Genomic DNA, 19984 nt, shown 5'->3' with positions numbered 1-19984 from the left:
GTATGGTTTTCTTCTCCAGTGAATTTTGTTATAGAGGGTTCTGTCCCTTCAGACATTTGCTCTGATAACACTTTCTTCTTTATGTACTTTCCTGCCAAAGACCTAGCAAGTTGTGGAAGAACAGGTGTCTGTTTTTCCATCACCACTTTCTTGGCTTCATCTACCACCAGGTTCTCCAGTCCCCCAATGCTCTCAGAAATGGAACCACAGATACCAGATTTCCACTTATTTAGGTCCTCAGCCTCACTTTGCCATTGTTATTCTCCTGAATACTCTCCAGTCTAATTTGACATGGTTTTCATAAGCAGAGCTTTCTATCTGTGCTCATGATACATTCTCGGCATTTTTTGTCTGTTCCTCCTGACATCCCTTCTTCCTGACTTTGGCCTGCTTTCAAACTGCTGTGAAGAGTAACAACCTATGGGCACATGGAGTGTGCAAAGCTGAGTACCACTGGGTAAGTTACTTGGATACCAAGACATCCCCACCTTAAAAAAAGTGCCTAGCCTTCAATGCAAAGAGCTATTCCCAAGACAGCCTATTGCCTCAGACCAGAAGAAAAAGAAGAAAATGCTGAAACTTAAGAGCCAAACTGTCCACAACCGCAGCACATCCTTTGGCCTCCTGTGGAGGATGATGATTGCACTGGGAACTTACATTAAGGGTAATTTTCTCCTGTTGCTGCTCATAGTATCCTTCAACAGTGGAAAAGGAAAAAGAGGATTTAATTTTCTGCCTAAAATAATTCCTTAATTATCTTTGTACAATGGAGCACTTACAGAAAAGCCAGAATGTTCTCCCCATGGATCTCATCTTGCCATTGTAAAATAGGAATAGCACTGGTTCCCCTGCCTTGCAGGAGTATTAAAATAATGCTACACTTCTGAGCTACTCGGTACCAGCCATCACTGAAATGCCTATAAAAACAATAAAAATCCTCTTTCCTCTCATTAGCAAAGATGTTAGGAGCAGCCGTTTTTCACAAATTCCTCTGCATGAGCAGTCTGCATCACCAGCAATCTTCAATTACTTGTTGTCCCTGTCTCACAAGAAGTTAATACTGAAGAAGTGGGTTTCACTGTTTCCAAGCCACCTGCCTCTAACACTCTCTGTATTACAAGGAGCAGATGTTTACTACAATTACGCTTCCTTAACTAGTAACAGCGGATTGGTTTTGTGCATAAGGAGATTAACTAGATTTTCAAACCTCTTCGGAGTTTGGAGTGTGAGGAATATTTAATATTTCAGTAGAACTATCTTCCCCGCAAAAAGTCACATGGACTCAGATATTCATCGTCTTACAGCCTGATAAAAATTTGGTTCTATGAACAACAAATGTTAAATTGTTACCAAGAGGTTATTCATTCCCAACTGACCTAATCATACAGCGTGTAAAGAAGCAAAAATGCTAATTTTCAAGTTAGAATACATTGCACTCAAATGATTTTGTTCAGGCAAAATCCCTTCTTTAAATTATACCTTTTAGCCCTAACAAAATGTGCACTTCTTTGCTTAATTATACAGCCTGCTTTACCACTCTCTTTTCCCATTCCCCCTTTTTGTTTTCTCTTGCTCAGAGGTATGCAAACCATCTGTGCAGCTAACATGGTCTAATAACTATCTGCGAATCTGTTTCCCTGAAAGTGACATTATCTAAGCTGGAAGGCCAAATAGTACCAGCTGCTTGCAGGAGTGCAGGCTTGCACATTGCAAGATCTCTTCAATTTGCTCGCTCCCTGGCTGCCTACGTGGACAATACATGAAAATATCTTAAGACTCCACGGGTCCCATACTTCTGCTTGAGTCAAACATACCTGCACATTTTTTTTATTTTATAATACCAGAGCATAGTATTTGAGTTTAAATGCCAATATTTCAAACAGTTAACTAAGTTTCACATCTCTCATTTATTTGAGAGACAATGTCCAGTAGACATCAGACCCATATCGAGAGAACTTCTGAAGAACAGTTTTTTCCACTGACTTTAATATAATCTATTTTAAATAGAAATGTTGGCACTTATTCTCAACATGCTGCCCAGTACATATATTTTCCACACATGCTGCACTTTGCTAATATCTTTTTTTTTAAACTCTTTTTCTTTATTGACAAAGGGAAAAATCTTCATCTCAAAAAGGCTAATAAATGTGTTATGACTTATTCTTATAATGCTAGACCATTAAAAACTTTTCTGAACTTTTACTGAAAAGATACTTAAATTTTGTTCTCATGACATTTGCATAATATAGAAACATATGCTTATTTTTATCACTTTTTTGTAAGATTTAAGTGTTTGGGATAATTAAAGAAACGCCAGGGGATTTACATTCTCCATCTCTGAATTTTTGACCCTGGATTCCAGGGTCAAAAGAATACATCCTTGGCCTACAAAAAACAAACAGACACTGAAAGTGTCTGCCTTCATTTAAATTTTTTACACTGTTTTCTCTTAGATTATATTTTGGGAATCTAATGGTTTAGAGATTTACATGAAATACTTCATGTTAGTTTTTAAATTAAATTAGTAAATGTACAAATGATATACCTGAAGTGAGATGTTACTTACAGAGTCACACCATCAGCCAGAACATCTCTTTAGTAAACAAGACTATTTTTACTACAAGAGAAACACTAACATAATCTTACTTTGAATACTACTGGTGTAAAGAAGACTTGCAGCTTTACAACAAAGTACAAGTGTTGCAACTGGAGCAAAAAGAGCCCTTTTTTCCATGTTTTTTGGGGAAAAAGAAATCTAATTTAAATACACATAACAGACTCGGAGGAGCTTCTTATTAAAGGTATTTTCTTCTGGTAGCACCCACACATTAATGCTCACAACTTCCAACTCTTAAGAAAAGCCATGTTCTATAAAACATGATGGTAATTTCTTTTGAACTTGCATTTCCTATTAACAGCATTAATCCCAGCTTAACCTTAAGTATTTGGATATCTGTTAATATATCTCTTACAATATATTGCTGCCAGTGTAAGGAATGGTAGAAGCAGAGGTCAGGTAAGAACAAGAAGAGAAAGCGCTTTCATTACATTCCCTCCAATATACTAAGCAGCAAAGCACAGCTACTGCATGGAAAGTAGTAAATTATGCAGGGGAAAAAAGTTAATATAGATCTGTTTTCTCTTGGAGTAAAAGTACACTCTACATGCCACAGTGTTGTTCCTTCTCGAGTTTTCAGCAATGACTACTCAGATCCTCCTACTGTGGACCAACTCAGCCCCTGCTAATTTTTAATTTAAATAAGTACTAATTTCTAAACCACACCTTTGAGGCAAACAGTCCTTAATAGAAAGATAAAACATAAAGGGATATTGGAACAGTAATTCCTACATTGTTTTAATGTTTAAGGAAAACAAGTTATTCTTTCATGAATATCAGTTAAATGAACAGCTCTACATAAAGCATATTCAGAGTATAAGGCTTACAAAAAGATACAATACTTCCTAAGTGGTAATAAGACATACTGACAGAAGAAAATAGTGCTGGAAACTACGGTATAACCCAAAACTTTGTTTCACTTGTGACTGACTGATCGATGACCATGCCTTCCCAATGCTTAACTGGATTTCCAAGGTCCACCTTTTAACACGATCAGCTGTTTGTCTTCTAGTCTTACTTGACAAATTAAGTAGTTTGGATTTATGCTAGCTTCTTCACAGAATGTCCATTTATAAACACAGAATTCAAATTTCTTATTTAATATTTCTCATTAGAGAAGAGCAGGAGAATGAGGAATGAGATTTTGCCGTATTTGTCATATAATTCTATTTGATGTCATTCCTCTTTCACTGATTTCTATCTGCATAATTTAATAGTTGATTATCATATTACAGCCACTAAATCGCAAAAAGCTGGTAACGATCATATTTCAGAACCTGTTAGTATCCACTTGCTACGGTCCTGTTCTTCCCATCTTCCATCTGAGCCACTTCCAGATGGTCAGTGGAGGGAAAAAGTACTAATAAAGTATTAATAAAGTATTACAAGAGCAGGGTAGAAAACTTGCATCATATCATCCAACATCTCAAACGTTCAGGTGGATGTTTCCAACCATCCTAAAAAGGTTTCTGTGCAGTTTTTAGCAATACTTTTTATTAGACTCCATGTGCATTATTTAAAAAAAAACAAAAACATATAGGTTAAATTGTTGGGGCTTCTTTCTTTTCATTTTTTCAAATAGCTAAAAGAATGCCTTTCCCTGTAAGGGAATTAGCTCTATATTTGGATCTAAGATCATTAGTATTTCTTTTATCTCAGATGCCACCCAAATCATACTCTGAATAAAACCAGTCTCTATTCAAAGTCAAGAGTATAAGCACAGTTAATTGAGCATGAAAACACATACAGATTCCCCGGCCAGGCAACCAAGCTGGATTTTCTGCCCCCCATCTAATTTTTTCCCTTCTTCTTCCTCAGAGTAGCTTCCATACAAGTCACTGTAATCAGCTGAAATATTTCTCCTGTGCTACTTTGTGGAAAACTACCTCCAGAAGACTGAAAGCCCCACAAGGACGTTTGCAATTTCATCGTAATTGGTGTCGATTCTCCATGATAAATCCAAGCAAACTCAAGATTCCTTCCAGGGTCAGGGAGGCCAGTCTGCATTATTATTAAAGATTAATGCATATTTACACAAAGTCATATCTATGAATTTATTCCCTCAGATCAAGAAAGCCAATGACTCTGGAAGCTGGTGGGTCTCCAGTTTCCATTCAGACAAATATTCTTTGATACCCAAACTTACCCTTTTCACAGCTTATTTTATACTCAGTATTTAATGCAAAATTGACTTGGATATGTTTTCCTACTGCAGTCGTAAAGTAAATTTTTTTGTTAAAAACTAATTCATAGAATCATAGAATATCTTGAGTTGGAAGGGACCCATAAGGATCAGAGTCCAACTCCCTGCTCCTCACAGGACCACCTAACACTAAACCATATGACTAAAAGCATCATCCAGACGCTCCTTGAACTCTGACAGGCTTGGTGCTGTGACTACTTCCCTGGAGACCCTGTTCCAGTGACCGACCATACCTATGTTTACCTTATAGAAAGTGACTTTGCAAAAACACAACTTGTAATTCTACATATATCTGAATCTGAAATATGTAGAAAAATGTGACTGTCAGTTTGTCTTTACTACATCCTACAGACTGCCAGGACCTACAACCTTGCTGAATGTCAGTTTCTTGGTGATGTATGTTTCCATCAACATCGACATGCAGCTACTTCTGAATGTGTGAAAAAAGGGGACATCAGGTAGAAAGTGATCAGAGAGCTTGTTCTAAGCAAAGAAAGTACTGTAACCAAAGACACTGGGGGGGGAAAAAATGGGATGAGAGCCACAAGAAAATATTGGGTTTTATTACTAAAAAAAATTCTCCATTTTTAAAGCTACGTATATTGGAGGTCTATTATATATATAATTTAAATACATATTAATTTATGCTTGACTGATTAGGTATAACATAATCCATTATGATATTCTAATATTTAAGAAAGTTTTGTTACCTACATTTTAAATTGGAATAGTAAAGGGTAGGTATAGCTGGAACATTCCTACAATTTCTACAACAAAAACATTTTTCTAATCAGTTTAAATTCACTGAAGCAAATATATTCATGCAAGTGTTTAGCTTATGCATAGATGGGATTAATTATTTGGATGAAAATTCGAAAACTTTTAGAAAGATCATTACTCTTTCTGTGAAATTAAATATCAGATTGTTCTCTTAATAAATGGAAGCCTTCATGAAAAGCCAATGAGAAACTATTGAATGAGAATTTAGATTAGGTTTGAGAATTCTGTCTTCAAGTTAGGAAAGCCATTTGCATTCCTAACAGCCACCAGCACTATCAAGCTCATTACTTAACGAGGGCAATCTAGCCAGTAAAACCAACTCCCAACTCAGAAGAAATAGCTTTTAAGTCAAGAATGCTCTCTGGTGACTAACTACTGATGATGATTTTTATGTCAATGGCTACGAGAGATGCAAAACATGCAAAAGCCAGAGATTTTATCTGCAAGGTCAGACTATCAGATGTAGAGAGTACTCCCCAGAATACAAAGGAAAAGATTACTTGATTTTAGTATTTATCGAGTACAATTATCTATTGTGTACCTTGCAAAAATTAAAGTGATCTATAAAAAAAAAGTATTAAAAGCATTTTCCATGAGTTTGATGATGCTATTTATGCCTCTTTTTAAGAGCCCATAAAGCAACTTGTGAAACTATGGTCTCCCATACTGAGCAACTTGGTGATAATGCTGACGTATCAGCTTACTAATTAGCACATACTCTGCAATTGCAATTATACTTTGCTTCTTTTTAAATGTCTTTGTACAATGGAAATATCTCTATAGCTCTGTGATGTTCTCCATATGCAGTTAAAACCTTTATCATATTTATCATATTTATTAACTATCGCAAAGACAATTTGTGACTACAGTCTTTCCAAAGGGTATTACTGTTAACTTGTATTATTCAAGCCCAACTCTGACTTGAAAATTTTATTTGATGGTCGTTACATTTGGAAAGTTGATACCTATTAGAGAAATATTTCATACCGTTTTAAAGGTTTGACATGGTAATAAGTAAGCAAGGCCCCACTAAACAACAAGGTGTGTTGGGACTTCCCTGTAAAATTTGAAACAAGTAAGTTTCCCTTCCAAAAGTAGAAAAGCTGCTTTTATTGTCCTTCAGACATTTCAGTGAAAAGTTCTCCCTTTTTCTCCCCAGCTCTGAATACATTACTAGGATGCCTACTCTTCCAAATGCACTATGGAACCATCATCCCACCGTCCTCCCAGCTACTCTTCAGTTTGCAGATATACTTTACAGTCACAATATTTGTTCATCAACTTCCTTATCCTCTCACCTGAACTTCTGTCCTCCACCTGAAGCTTATCTCTTCACAAATACTGCTCTCTGCAATAGCCTCCTCTGGTGCACGTACCATCGGTTAGGCTGGCTTTCTCACAGTTCTTTTCTCTTTTAGGCTCCTTCCCCTAAAGGAACCACCAGATAAAACAGCTCTGTTTTTTTTTTTTTCAGCACTTGTGCAGATTCCTGCCACCTGCAGCTCCTCCTTCCATGAACACATGTGCCTTAATTTCCACTGTACCATGTGGACACGGACAGGTGCAATGTAATACCAGGATACCAGTTCTGTCCAACTTGCCAGAACATCTTGTCTTCACACATGGACAGAACTTTCCGGGTATCATTCTGAAAACTCAGTGCAGCTTGTTAAAATACTCTAGCAAATCCCACAAGACATGCTGACAAGACCCATTACTGAATAAAAAGTAGTATTAAGAGCACTGGGATACCTTTTATAGGACCAGCTATCGATTGTGCTTACTTGCAAAGTTATTTAATTTATTACTTCTACTGATTAAGAAGATGGTTAATGATTCCTGTTTTATTATCTGCTTAAATTTTTGCATAGCCATCACTCTTGCTAGCAAACAAAACCTGTAACAATTAGCTTTGAAGAAGTTACTGGCCAACTAAAAAAGACTGACAACCTGAGAAATAGTGACAGCAGAATGAAGTTACCTTCCACAAGATACAACTGGCTTGTGGAGCTGTGCCACAAATACACATCGATTTGGCAGGTGGGTAGAAGTAGCAGCTGATGCAGACAGGTAACCTATTAACTCTTCCAAAGCATCTTGAAGGTCAACCAAATACCCACAGTGATTTTGAGGTGTTTTGATAGCTAGGTAACCCTCCTGCAGGGAGCAACAGCAGTGACCACATCAGCATCAGGTCTTGACGCAAGCATTTAACAAGTAACCTTGTTTTCAGAGGAGAACACTGATTGACATGAGTGCAACTTGTGTGAGTCAAATTTGCTGGGTTGGATTCAGTTTTGATCCTTTCAACTCACAAACCATCCATAATAATAAATACAAGTTTAGTGCTATACCAAAACATTTCCACTTCCACACACAAACCTGAGTTCATTCATTAACTGTAGCATTATTAAATCCTCACTGTTCAGTGACTTGATTAAGAATGCATTTTGGCAAATGCTCTAAAGAACAACAGATTCCAATGCTCTCTTACAGTCTCAAGTATCAGGAGAGACGCTCTTAGTTTCTCTTCATCAGACATACATGGTAGCTCCCTCTATACAGCTCAGCTGTACTTGTGGCTCCTAATGACACCCACTGGGAGCTGGAAACACACAGCCTCATCCAGTATTCCCTACAGCAAAAACAAAGACATTGATTTTCCAGTTCAAGCAATAGCAGCAGGTTGCCTCAGTTTCCTGCCCAGTTTCATCTTCAGCAAAATGTTTGCAACTTTACAGCTATTAACCTCATCACTCCATGACATTAAATACTGCTTTATTTTTCCTTCTTAATAAAAAGCTCTGTATTTCTCTAATACTTAGCTTGTTGTTCTTTAGAGGTAAAATATCATCTATCAGTTGCTCAGGTAAAGAAAACAGCTCTTCTGTTCAAGATCTATTTTCTAAAATTACAGGTATGTTTGGCATGTGATTCACATATTCTAAGTGATCAAAACACAGAAATGTTTTCAGCCTCAAGGGGTAGATAAAGCCTTCCAAAAACGAAGCCTGCAGTTGCTGCTGAACTGACTAATAATTAGCACATGGTATTGGCATTGATAAGGCAGTAAATTTAAACACTTAAAACAAATAATGTCTTTAATATGGTCTAGAAGAGGGATTTTTCTAATTCTTGCTCTTGATATTTATGTTGAAAAACTAACCTGGGACCAGAAAAAGAGAAGAAATGCTGAAAGAGTAAATGAGATACAGCAACTGAAATGAAAGAGCCTCAAGCATAATGCAGCTGTACTTACCTAACAGCTCTCTTCTCAATCTGTTGGACTCTGCAAGGCTGTCAAATCAGAATTTAGCATCTTCTAAGAAAAATCCAAGAGTTCCCTCCATCCTTGGAAACCAAATTTTTAGCTGAGCTGATATGCGTATTTATAAATTTTTTGTAAATGTTAGGTTTGTTTAAAGCATTGTCATCTGCAGTTTTCAGAAGATCAAATGGAATAACAAAAAACTCAAGAAAGACTACCATCAGCCCAGAGAGTTTACAAAACGGAAAGCAAGTTGTGAGTAGAGAAGGTTATAAATTATACAGTGTTTTTTTTATTTCACACACTGAAGAATAACCTCAATCAGATTCCTTGCCTGCCAGGAATAGAAACTCTGGCTCTGCTTCTTGACAGCCACAGATGGTAATGGACAGCCTCATCTCAGCAAGCCTTTCTACAAATGGATTCCTCTACTATTGACCACAGCCCAGCCATGGCATCTGCCAGCTCCATTCTGTCCCAAATTCCCCTACCTCAACCAGCAAATGCTGAGCGAGGTCCTAGAGCACTGAAAATCTATACTAGATCAGCTTCACAGAGACAGCACAGTGCTGTTTGATAGACTGAAGTGGGATTCCAATCCTACTTACAGCATAACTGTGTGCTCCCAATTCTCACTTCTTAAAATACCTTCCTAGTTACTATAAACACATTTTTTTTAAACTTTTCAGTATCTAAAGCATAATCCTTGAGAACAAAGTAACTTCCCACCCCCAGGAGTATACACAGAATTTTCTGCTGTGTTCTTTTTAGACTATTTAGTGGCAATAGTGCTTTAAGCACACTTCAAAGAAGGCAGTTTTGCTTAATAAAGAACACACAATATAGATAGCCTTGTATTCTACTCCAGCTGTGCTTTACCCATACCTCTCTCATCAAGAAAACACCTGTGAAACATGACAGATTTAAGATACACCCCCTCCCAAACCAGTAGATCATCAAAACAGATCAATGCTCCATAGTAACAGACGGAGGACTAAGCTTGCAGAAATGCCTCTGAAAGCTGAACAGCTCAGAGTGGGCTTCCATTCTCTCCTGCACCTCTTTTTTGTTTTGGGGGGATTTTTTTGTTTTTTAATAACAATTAACCACTCCAAACAGGTTGACAACTTACTGAAAACGGTTCTTCTTCAGAAAAGTGCTCATCACTTACTGTATACCATCTTTATTACATTGGTACTGACATTTAACAATAAATCTGCAGCCCTTCTGTGGAGCTCTGCCTTACAGTTAAACTCAGACTTCTCCTTTTGTTGAGGTTTTCCAGGGACCAGGAGTTGGTTCCATATCTGGGACTTAATTATCATGCAATCCACTTGCATACACTTCTTCCTGCTGGCAAGATGGATCAAGAAGAAAGGGTGAAAAAACAAATTGTCCTAAGCATCTTTCACAAAATTTCACAGCTGTTTTTCTCTCAACACACAAAATCAAATTGCGTGCCATTCCATTCAGCTGCAGTTTGTAACTTTCCCAACAACAGTCATTGCTAAGTGAGTGAAGAAGACTGACAGCTCTCCCAGCTAGACCTTCTGGTGCAAATTCATCATGAGAGCCGATGGGGAAGGGTCAGGGGACGCTGCTGATTGTCGGCTGTCTCGAAATGGGGTGACGTAGTAACTTCTCAGGTAAGAATTCCTGCACAAAAGCAACCCTGTGAGGCGGGGAAGGCAGCGCACCAATGCATAATGGCTAGGAGGGTTCTGAGAGAGAGGACTTTTGCACTCCAACTCAGAATCCTTTTACCCCAGGGGAAATGTTCAGATGACTTTAAACTGGCAGCAGAACTCCCTGAAGCAGGGCACTACACAGGGGTTTGTAGCAGGACTCAGTGCTAAGCACTTTGAATTCACTGAGATACAACAAAAAGGAGAATTTAGTTGTCTCACTTAAACTGGGAGCACACAAATTATTCCAGAAGACTTTTTATTCAACAATTAATTAAGGTATTGATAACTGTCGATAGAATTAAGGAATTAAGCCACAGAGGCAATTCCCTTCAATGTATTTTCATTTTCTTCTAGATGTCAAAAATCAGTTACATCCAGTTAATCTGATCTACAGCAGATTTTCAGAGAAGCCAAAAGCATAGGTGCCTGAAACAGAGGGTCTGGCCCCTTCAGAGGGTTGTTAAACCATCCCATCTCAACAGATATCCTTTGTTAAGACAAGTATAGAAAAGGTCAGCAGACACAGCGGTGGTGGAAGCTGTCTACTGTACCTCACAGAGCACAAAGCAGGAGGATTCTCATTAGTTTACAGAGGACCATGCTGGAACAGAACATGAGCCCGCTGGAGGTTGAGCAAGGAGAGTGGCTCAAGGATTACTTCCTACACAGCTTTAAGATTTGGAACAGGGGTGGCAAGCCAGAGAGCAGAGGTTAACAGTGTCAAACCTGGGATCTCCAGTCCTAGAACAATGACCAAAAGGAAGCTCCAACAAGAAAGAGAATTGTACTTAAAAAAAAAAAAAAAGGCCAATTGTGTAATCAGAGGAGGACAAGGAGTCAGCTTCCTCAAAGATGTGTGTGATGGTGAGTGATTAGAAGTAACAGAGTGTGTTGACAGCCTGCAGAGTCAAATGGGCTGGATGACACCATATCACAGTGCCCAGTCATTACTGAATGATATAGGACAAGGGATCCTAACTCTTCAGTTTCTTTGATTAAACAATATGAAGACTTCTTTAATAGGTGTTCTGCTGCTGATTCTGAACTGATAGCTTGTTTTCAAGAAGCTTCAACCTTTCATCTTCTCTGTCAGTAACAAACTGGAAAACCATACTTCTAGATTCTCAGCTGTTGGAAGCTGGCACTGCTCCAGCACCAGAAACAGCTTAATTCCCGCTAAGACTACAGATGACATGATCCTTTCACATAGAGGATGACAATGAATGAAGAGTGAAATGTGACAGTCGATGTATTCCTTGGGGTTAGCTTCCATTCCAAGTCAGAAATGAAGCATATGCAGTACCTCATATGCATGCAATGTATGATACATAGGAAAACCAACTCTTCTTGTTTTATTGTGGGCTTTCTACTCCTTAGTAATGTTTCTTTTAGCCATGAACACCTAAATTCATGACAACTGCAGCTCTCCTTATGAAAAGAAAATTTCTAGCACTCTGACTGCAGAGTAAATCTCAAGTCCTAAAATGTGTAACAGAGAGAGCTCACAAATCAAAATGCATCGTGGAAACTCAGTATTTTAAATTCATACCTTTTTCAGTCAATCTTGTGATGCAGGTATTTGACTTAAAAAAGCTTAAGTTGATAATGCTATACTTATTAATCACAATACTTCATTTCGGCATACAACACGCTTACACTTTAACACCAAATTTTACTCTAGGTTGTAAAGAAATTAAATTTAACTATGCTCCCTCCAGGAGCCATTTTTAGCTTTTAGTACAGTACACAGCATTAACGTGCCATTACTGAGATGTGAAGCAGTCACTTTCTTCCTCGGAGAGACTCTGTAATTCATTTTCTGAAACAAGAGCATGAACGTAACAGTGAAGTTTCGCATACTGGTAAGTTGTCATCTTGACTATTCATTTACCCATGCCAGATTCCCTTCATATAAAGGTTGCCAACTTTAGTATGTCTCCATAATTGCACCATTCTTCCCTGCTCCTACCGCAGCAGTACCTTGCTGTCTCTGCTCTCACCCAGTCTCTCTTTAGCCATACCTCTTACCTCAGGACAAACGCTGAGGACATCCTGTGCCAAGATCAAGACTACTGCAGTCTTTTTGTTCTCGCTGCCAGTCCCCATCTCGTTTTTGTCAATACCTATCTGTGCAGTTCACAAAACATCTGGCAAGAACACAGTGATTTTCTGCCTGGTTCTTTGTAATTTATGGTGCAGTAGGACAAGCAGTCCTTCATACATAGCTAAAGCCGTTTCAAAATGTCTCCCGGGAGAGGGCTCATAACCTAACCCTAGCCCATGTAGCAATCATTGTGGGAAGGTGTTCAAGAGACCTGATTACTTGCTCATATGACAAGCCTTCTACCTGTCTCAGCTTACTCTGCCACGGCAAGCACTCAGTACTGTTTACATTTAAAATTGTATTTGCCCCAACAGGTCCAGAGGCGGATTCACTGGCTGTTTCACCGTCATCGTGTTGCTGCTTTAAATGCATTCTTTCATTTCATTCTGTTCAATTTCATAACCCCCTTGTAAACAGTTGTATTACCACTGCATTTAGCAACACTTAAAATACAGAGATCATCTAATATACAAGGAATATGATTATGATATGATTTACACAACTGTGTAAAAGAAAAGAATGCTACTGTGTCATGCCACAATCACCAACAAATTCATCAAACAAACCCTTCTCAAATTTTCAGCCAGAAAAAGCACTTTACAATAAAAATGATCTGAAAGTTGTGGGGCCTGCTCTATTTGTAGTAATTCGGTCCTGTGCTAATAATTACATTGTCCTGCACTTTTTGTAACAATCATCTGCATCACGCAGTATAAACCAGATATCTGCCTGGCTCTGTACCCCTACTTTCCAGTGGTATAGATAGGAAAATTATAGGTCAACAAAGTATCAGTGCCAATAACTATTTTATAATTAACATAACTGTTCTTGATTAAAACAGAAGGATAGACCGTCTTTAAGGAGAGAACACATTCTGTTAGTGGCTCATACAATATCTTGGCAAGTAAAGCGAAGATATCATACCCGATTTTAGCTTTGCGCCTGATTCTTCACAGCTTTCTGGTTTAAACAGGTATTTGCACTCGTGTGGTGTTGTGATATGCTGTCACCAGTGGCCATGACTGAAGAATACTAGTCTGCTGGCCTTTTATACCAACTTCACAAATTCAAATGGCTGCTTTGGATGTAAAGCAACAAAACAGCAGGCCATTTCATAGTATTCCAATCCGAACAATGTGAGCAAGTAAGCACTTGGCCCAAGATGTAGAACGCAACATTAAAGCCTTTAATAATGTATTTTTGATAGCTGTACTAAAAGTATTCCACTAGGGACACTGAGTCTGTAGACAATACCACATTTCACCTTGCACTTTTTGTTATTCATATTCATGTGCATACTCAATGCCTTAAGATTTTTGTTTACGTTTCTACACAATATGTTTTTATTCTGGAATAGATACATTGGAAAAACAAACTGGTCATTGCATGAGTCATTCAGAATCATCTACCATTACACAACTTCAAACACGTAGCACAAGACACAATAAAATGCCAGCACTTTGCTCACTTTCTAAGACAGAACTGACCCTAAAACACAAGAGAAGATACTAAACTAGTATAACTGCATACTATTAAAAAAGTGAAGTATTAATTTTAATTACCTTTAATTTCACCTTATAAAAGAAATAATCTGCAGATATATCCTTCAGCAAGACAAAATAATTTTTTGTTAAAAAAATCTTACATGGATTAATTTTTTTTTCAGTACACATAACAAAGGCATTGTGCTAGATTTTTACTTTGAAGCATGCTAATAATGGAGATGAAGCATACAAATAGATTCTTATTGACGCATATTCCTCATGGATAATAACACTACCTATTTTACTGATTCATCTTGCTATCATTCAAGTAGATTTCTTAATGCTAAAATCCAGCTTTTTATTGGATAGTGGGTATATTCAGGTAATCAAAAAGCTTCTCTACAAAAGTCCAGCACTGGACTTTCAGCTACATACCTAGGCAGTTCAGATTTCATTTTAACTCAGTTTTGATGCCCTCTACAGGATCATAGCCAAGTGCTGAATTTCATGTTGCACACCCAGTTTCCAAGGCAGACTCTGTATGTAAATGCAGAATTCCTCTATTTTTTTATTTTATAAATTGTTACAGACTATACAGTTTGGATTGATTTTCCTGATTTGGCTATCTTCCCCAAGGACTACGTAAATGAAACAAACCTTCAGGCTACATATATGTTGCTACTGTTTTCTTCTTCTAAATGCCAAGTCTCTGATGAATTTTATTCTAATTATCACACAGAAACTGGAGCTCATCCAAAATGCGAACATGAAACACAAAGACTGTTTCATCCACCACAAAAAAAAAAACCAAAACAAAAAAACAAAAAAATTAAAAGTAACCCATTAATATCCTAAAGTGAAAGCCACATCTATGGAGTTTCTTTTTCACGAAATATTTAAAGCAGTCTAACAAATACGTAAGCTGCTATTTTACCTGTAAGTATAGCCCATCAGAAAATTTTCAACAAAATATTTGTTGTAAGACAATAATGAGGCACCGGAAAGAACTAAAACTTTTGCTGAAACATATTCAGTCATGATACTCCATCAAGAATGATTTCTGAGCTCTAGAAGCTAAATTTTCATTAATGCCAAAAAATGTTTAAACCCTAAACTGAAAGAAGAAAAAAAGAAAGATCAGAGATTCAAAATCGCATCCTACATGACCGCTATGACTACTGGTTGGTTACTACCTGAAGAATCAACCTTTCTCAAACTCCTTTTTAATGATAAATGGCAAAAACTCTTGAAAGTCATTAAATAAAAATTTCTGCAATCCCTGAAAGCTTCTGGTAATGACAAAATTGATTTCTGCATAGCTCTACTCATACAGGGAGAAATATTAAGAGGGAGGCATGCTAGCAGGTGTCTCATATCCTTTTCAAAATAATGTTGAACTCAGTGAAATAAATCTCCTCTTAATCAGCAATGCTTTAAAAGCTAAATTACAGCTAAAGTATGTAATGAAGAGATAAAACTCTCTGAATAAGAATCAAAATTAATATAAAGAAGTTAAGTTATAATTGCTTGAGGAGTGGGAACTATCTAACTTTATGAGATAGTTACAAAAGGCAAATCGCAGTAGTTTCACAAAACTCTTGTTCAGAGCCTGCTTTTCTTCTAATCTCAAAATTTCCGACGACCCAAAGAAGAATTTGTGTAAATTTTAGGACAACACAAAAAATCTGATCCCACCAGATCAGATCTGATAGAATGTCTTAATTTTGAAATGATTACATACTTTCCAAAGCATTGAAAACACTGCTACAGAGTACGCATGAGGAGCATAAATTAATTTAAGAAGTCTGTTAAACAACAGCATCTTTCCTATTACCCAGGAGAAGCAGCAATGCCCTGTACTTTTATGTATGTTATTTTAAAGATCCAACTTACCTATTTTACGGATTTTTCAAGTTAATGAAGCTCAAAGAAAATTTTCCTTTTTATTAACCAAATGTGACCGCTTTTCATAAATGCAACCAACTGCTAAAGAAATAAATAGAACAAGATATGCAAAATGGATATGAATCTTGAGACATGGACATCATATATTTCTCAGTTACTGAGAGAACACTAATGCCACATTCTCTGGCTCAAATTAAATCATGAACTCTCACACATAAGAGCTGTAATGGAAAAGCAATTTGCAAATTTTCAGCTTACTACTGGTTGGCAGGCCAGCATCTGCCAATTGGTGTTAGCATCAGACTCTGCATATTCAATACAGAATGTATTAATTATACAATTTGAAATACATACTCCTCTGTGAAAGGTATACAAATATTCATCTAGGCATACATACAGGTTTATTCTTTCTCTGTAATACAACTCTAAAGATGATGTATTTCCATGGATGACTTTGTTCAAAATGTATATTGGATATGTACTGTTTTAGTCCTTTCTCTTACTAAAAGGTTGCAGATGTCAGAAAGTCCCTGATCTGAACATCATTGCACTGAATCAAAGAGAATGACTGGATGCAAATCCCACTGACAGTAACAGAAAAATTCTTAGGAGATGTTGAGTACTGAGAGCAATGCAAGATGTGAAAGCTTAAGCTCTCTGAAAATAAAAACCCACCAGGTGGAGCAACCACTGAAGTTACGTAGCATCTTTGGATGCCCTGAATTACCAGCTAACATCTTGCTGACACTTCCAAGGCAGAATGAACTGAACTTATTATCACAGTCATGCCCTACAAAGCTAGGCTCCTCAGGCAAATTTTGAGTTGCAGCTTGCAGCCCAACTGAGAACCAGCACCCTGAAATACAAGATTCCATTCAACGTCGGCTTTATTTCAGTCTTGAGAAATGCATCACCATTCAGGCAGCCCCACTGCTGCCTTTGTTGACTGGCTTAATGCAACAGCTCTTCTTCCGCTTTATGAATGTACCGACTCTTTTTCTTCCAGCAACTTCACAGTTATATGATCAAAGAAATTAACCTAGACCATGTTGCCATTATTCAGAGCCACAATGAGTACAGTCTTCTTAACGATAGGGCAATATTTCAATCTTGCAGCCATAACCATGATCACAAGAGATTCTCTCTCACCCAATACACCATTTTACCACAGCAAAATTAAATTGCACAGGGTTATATACCAAACCCATAGTCTGCAGTCTGATAGAGTATCTCCAGACAGAACCAAAAATTAATCTTCTAGAGAACAGCAGCTAGGGAAGAACTAACGGAATTTCACTCTCATTACAGAAACTTATACAGACTGTGCGGTATCATGGGAACTAGGGGGACCTTAAATCCTAGCTAGTAAGATGGGAGAAAAGGAAGAAACTTATACTGAAGGTTCAAGTGAATCGAATGCCTGTTTTGCTTCAAAGGGATCTGTAACCTCAGGATATCAGAACAGAAAGTAGTTCTTAAAAATCTTTCAAACAAACAAAAAAAAATTCTCATTTTCTTTCAGTCACTATGAACACTACAGATACATTCGTATGGATTAAGCTGAAAGTATCTATAGAACAAGAAGAGGGGGAACAGATTTTTAAAACACTGCTTCTGTGATAAAGTAGCTATTTCTGGAGAGACAACTATTTTCGTAAGTTAATTTCTTTTCTATAGCTTTTGTTTCTCTGCAAAACCAAATACCTCTTTCATTAGTGTTTTTTCTTTTCTCATATTGCATCTTTTTTCTCTCTTCTCCTCCCAAAATGTCCAGGCCAGAGCTTTCAAAACAAAAAGGGAGAGCACTCTCTCACGTTTGAAAAAGAGACGATATTGAAATAAATCCCTAAAAACATAAATTAAACTTTTAGATTTTCTTCAACAGTTTTCCAGATAAAAGGTTAAAAAACAAGAGAAAAGTATCTGTGAGCTGAAATAGAAGGAAAACAGTAGAACTAAAATAAAATGAAAACATAGTTACTTCGTTTTCTGAGCAGAATAACCTGAGCAGATAATTGATATTACCAAATGAAAAGCTTGAAATTCTTCTTTATTGCTGCAGTTATCCAATGGAAGGAGTCTGCCTAATTTTAAACAACACATACGAAGTTTTGCCTTGTTTTCGTTTTCTGCAAGGAATTGGGAATATCTATTTAAGTAGCCTGATGTCTCTGTAAAGCTCTCTTTTTGTGACTGTCCATTCACCTGGAATGACAGGGAAGTGAGACATCAGTAGTGTTGGGATTACAGATCAGAAACTGCTATTTAATTTCACGAGTACAGGGACAGGATAACAGAAAGGACGGAATTTAGGGCTCAATTTTAGAGCCAGTGCTCTTCAATGTTTTTATAAATTATCTGGATGCAGGAATCGAATGTACATTACGTAAGTTTGCCAATGATACTAAACTAGCAGGAGCTGTGGACTCCCTCGAGGGCAGAGAGGACTTACAGAGAGATCTGGATAGACTGGAGAGCTGCACAATCACCAACCGTATGAAATTTAACAAGACCAAGTGCAGGATTCTGCACCTGGGATGGGATAATCCTGGTTATATGTACAAATCGGGGGACGAGAGGCAGGAGAGCAGCCCTGCGGAAAGAGACTTGGGGGTTTGGATTGATGGCAAGTTGACTATGAGTCAACAGTGTGCCCTGGCAGCCAAAAGGGCCAACCGTGTCCTGAGTTGCATCAAGCACAGCATAGCTAGCCAGTCGAGGGAGGTGATTGTCCTCTACACTGCAGTGGTGCAGCCCCACCTCAAGTACTGTGTGCTGTTTTGGGCACCTCAATATAAGGACATCAAACGATTAGAGTGTGCCCAGAGGAGGGCAACCAAGATGGTGAAAGGTCTCAAGGGCAAGACTTACAAGGAACGGATGAGGTCACTTGGTTTGTTCAGCTTGGAGAAGAGAAGGCGGAGGGGTGTCCTCACTGCAGTCTACAACTTCCTCATGGGGGGCAGTGGAGGGGGCCGTGCTGATCTCCTCTTCCTGGTGACCAGCAACAGCACACGAGGAAATGAAATGAAGCCGCATCAGGGGAAGTTCAGATTGGACATCAGGAAAAGGTTCTTCACTGAGAGGGTGGCTGGTCACTGAAACAGGCTCCCCAGGGAAGTGGTCACAGCACCAAGCCTGTCAGAGTTCAAGGAGTGTCTGGACGACACCCTTAGTCATATGATTCAGTTTTAGATAGTCCCTGCGAGTAGAAGGGAGTTGGACCCAACGACCCTTATGGGTCCCTTCCAACTTGAGATATTCTATGATTCTAAGATTCTTGGAAACAGAACAAAAACATATCTCACAATACTTATTCATCAAACTTAATGGTGAAATCCATACTTTTTTCTCTTCTAGGTGATATTCTGGTTCCTTTTCACACAACTGTATTTCTGCCCACCATCTAACTCCATTTGAGAAAGATCATAAGGTACCGTAATGGCTAGCATGCATGTCACATGCAAATACACCTACTAGTTACTTGGTGCAGTATGACAGTTAGTCTACAGTAAAGCTTATTTATTTGTATTTCAAAATTAAAATGCAAAATTTGGCAAGGATGAGAAATCTTCCAAACTTTCTTTCCTTTTTTCTCTGTAATTTTGAAGATGTTAACAGGTGTGAGCTTAAGATTCTTCATGACGTTGATTAAAATATTGCATGTGATACAAAGTATACGATGAAAGTATGATATGATAACACTGCCCTGTGGGGTCATTCTATATAGAAACAGGTGTGTCTGCTTTACCTATTTGTTGCTACTTTAGTGCGCACTTAACTGTGTCAGTACTAGAAGAGTGTAACCTACATCATACAGGTCATTATCACAGGCTGTTTTAGACAAATAGTACACATGAATTCACAAGCAGAACAAATACTTTCAGGTTCACTGAGTGGTTATTTTCGTTGTGTGTGATATCTACCTCGGCAAT

General features: G+C 37.8%; 1 protein-coding gene across 1 annotated transcript in view; it reads right to left on the bottom strand.

Annotated features, from left to right (window-relative positions):
* The window catches only part of LOC104082430 (polypeptide N-acetylgalactosaminyltransferase 18-like), a gene marked incomplete at its 3' end in the record, with an annotated part of 42275 nt that extends 29613 nt beyond the window's left edge, over window positions 1–12662 (bottom strand). Inside the window, exon 1 of the mRNA XM_009585557.1 lies at window positions 12578–12662. Within this exon, the coding sequence (XP_009583852.1) occupies window positions 12578–12662 (85 nt within the window). The remainder of the gene's footprint in view (window positions 1–12577) is intronic.
* Between the last annotated feature and the right edge of the window lie 7322 nt (window positions 12663–19984).

This window comes from Fulmarus glacialis, unplaced genomic scaffold (assembly GCF_000690835.1).
Source record: "Fulmarus glacialis isolate BGI_N327 unplaced genomic scaffold, ASM69083v1 scaffold14769, whole genome shotgun sequence".
Classification (NCBI taxonomy): domain Eukaryota; kingdom Metazoa; phylum Chordata; class Aves; order Procellariiformes; family Procellariidae; genus Fulmarus; species Fulmarus glacialis.
This window is presented reverse-complemented; position numbering and strand designations above follow the sequence as displayed.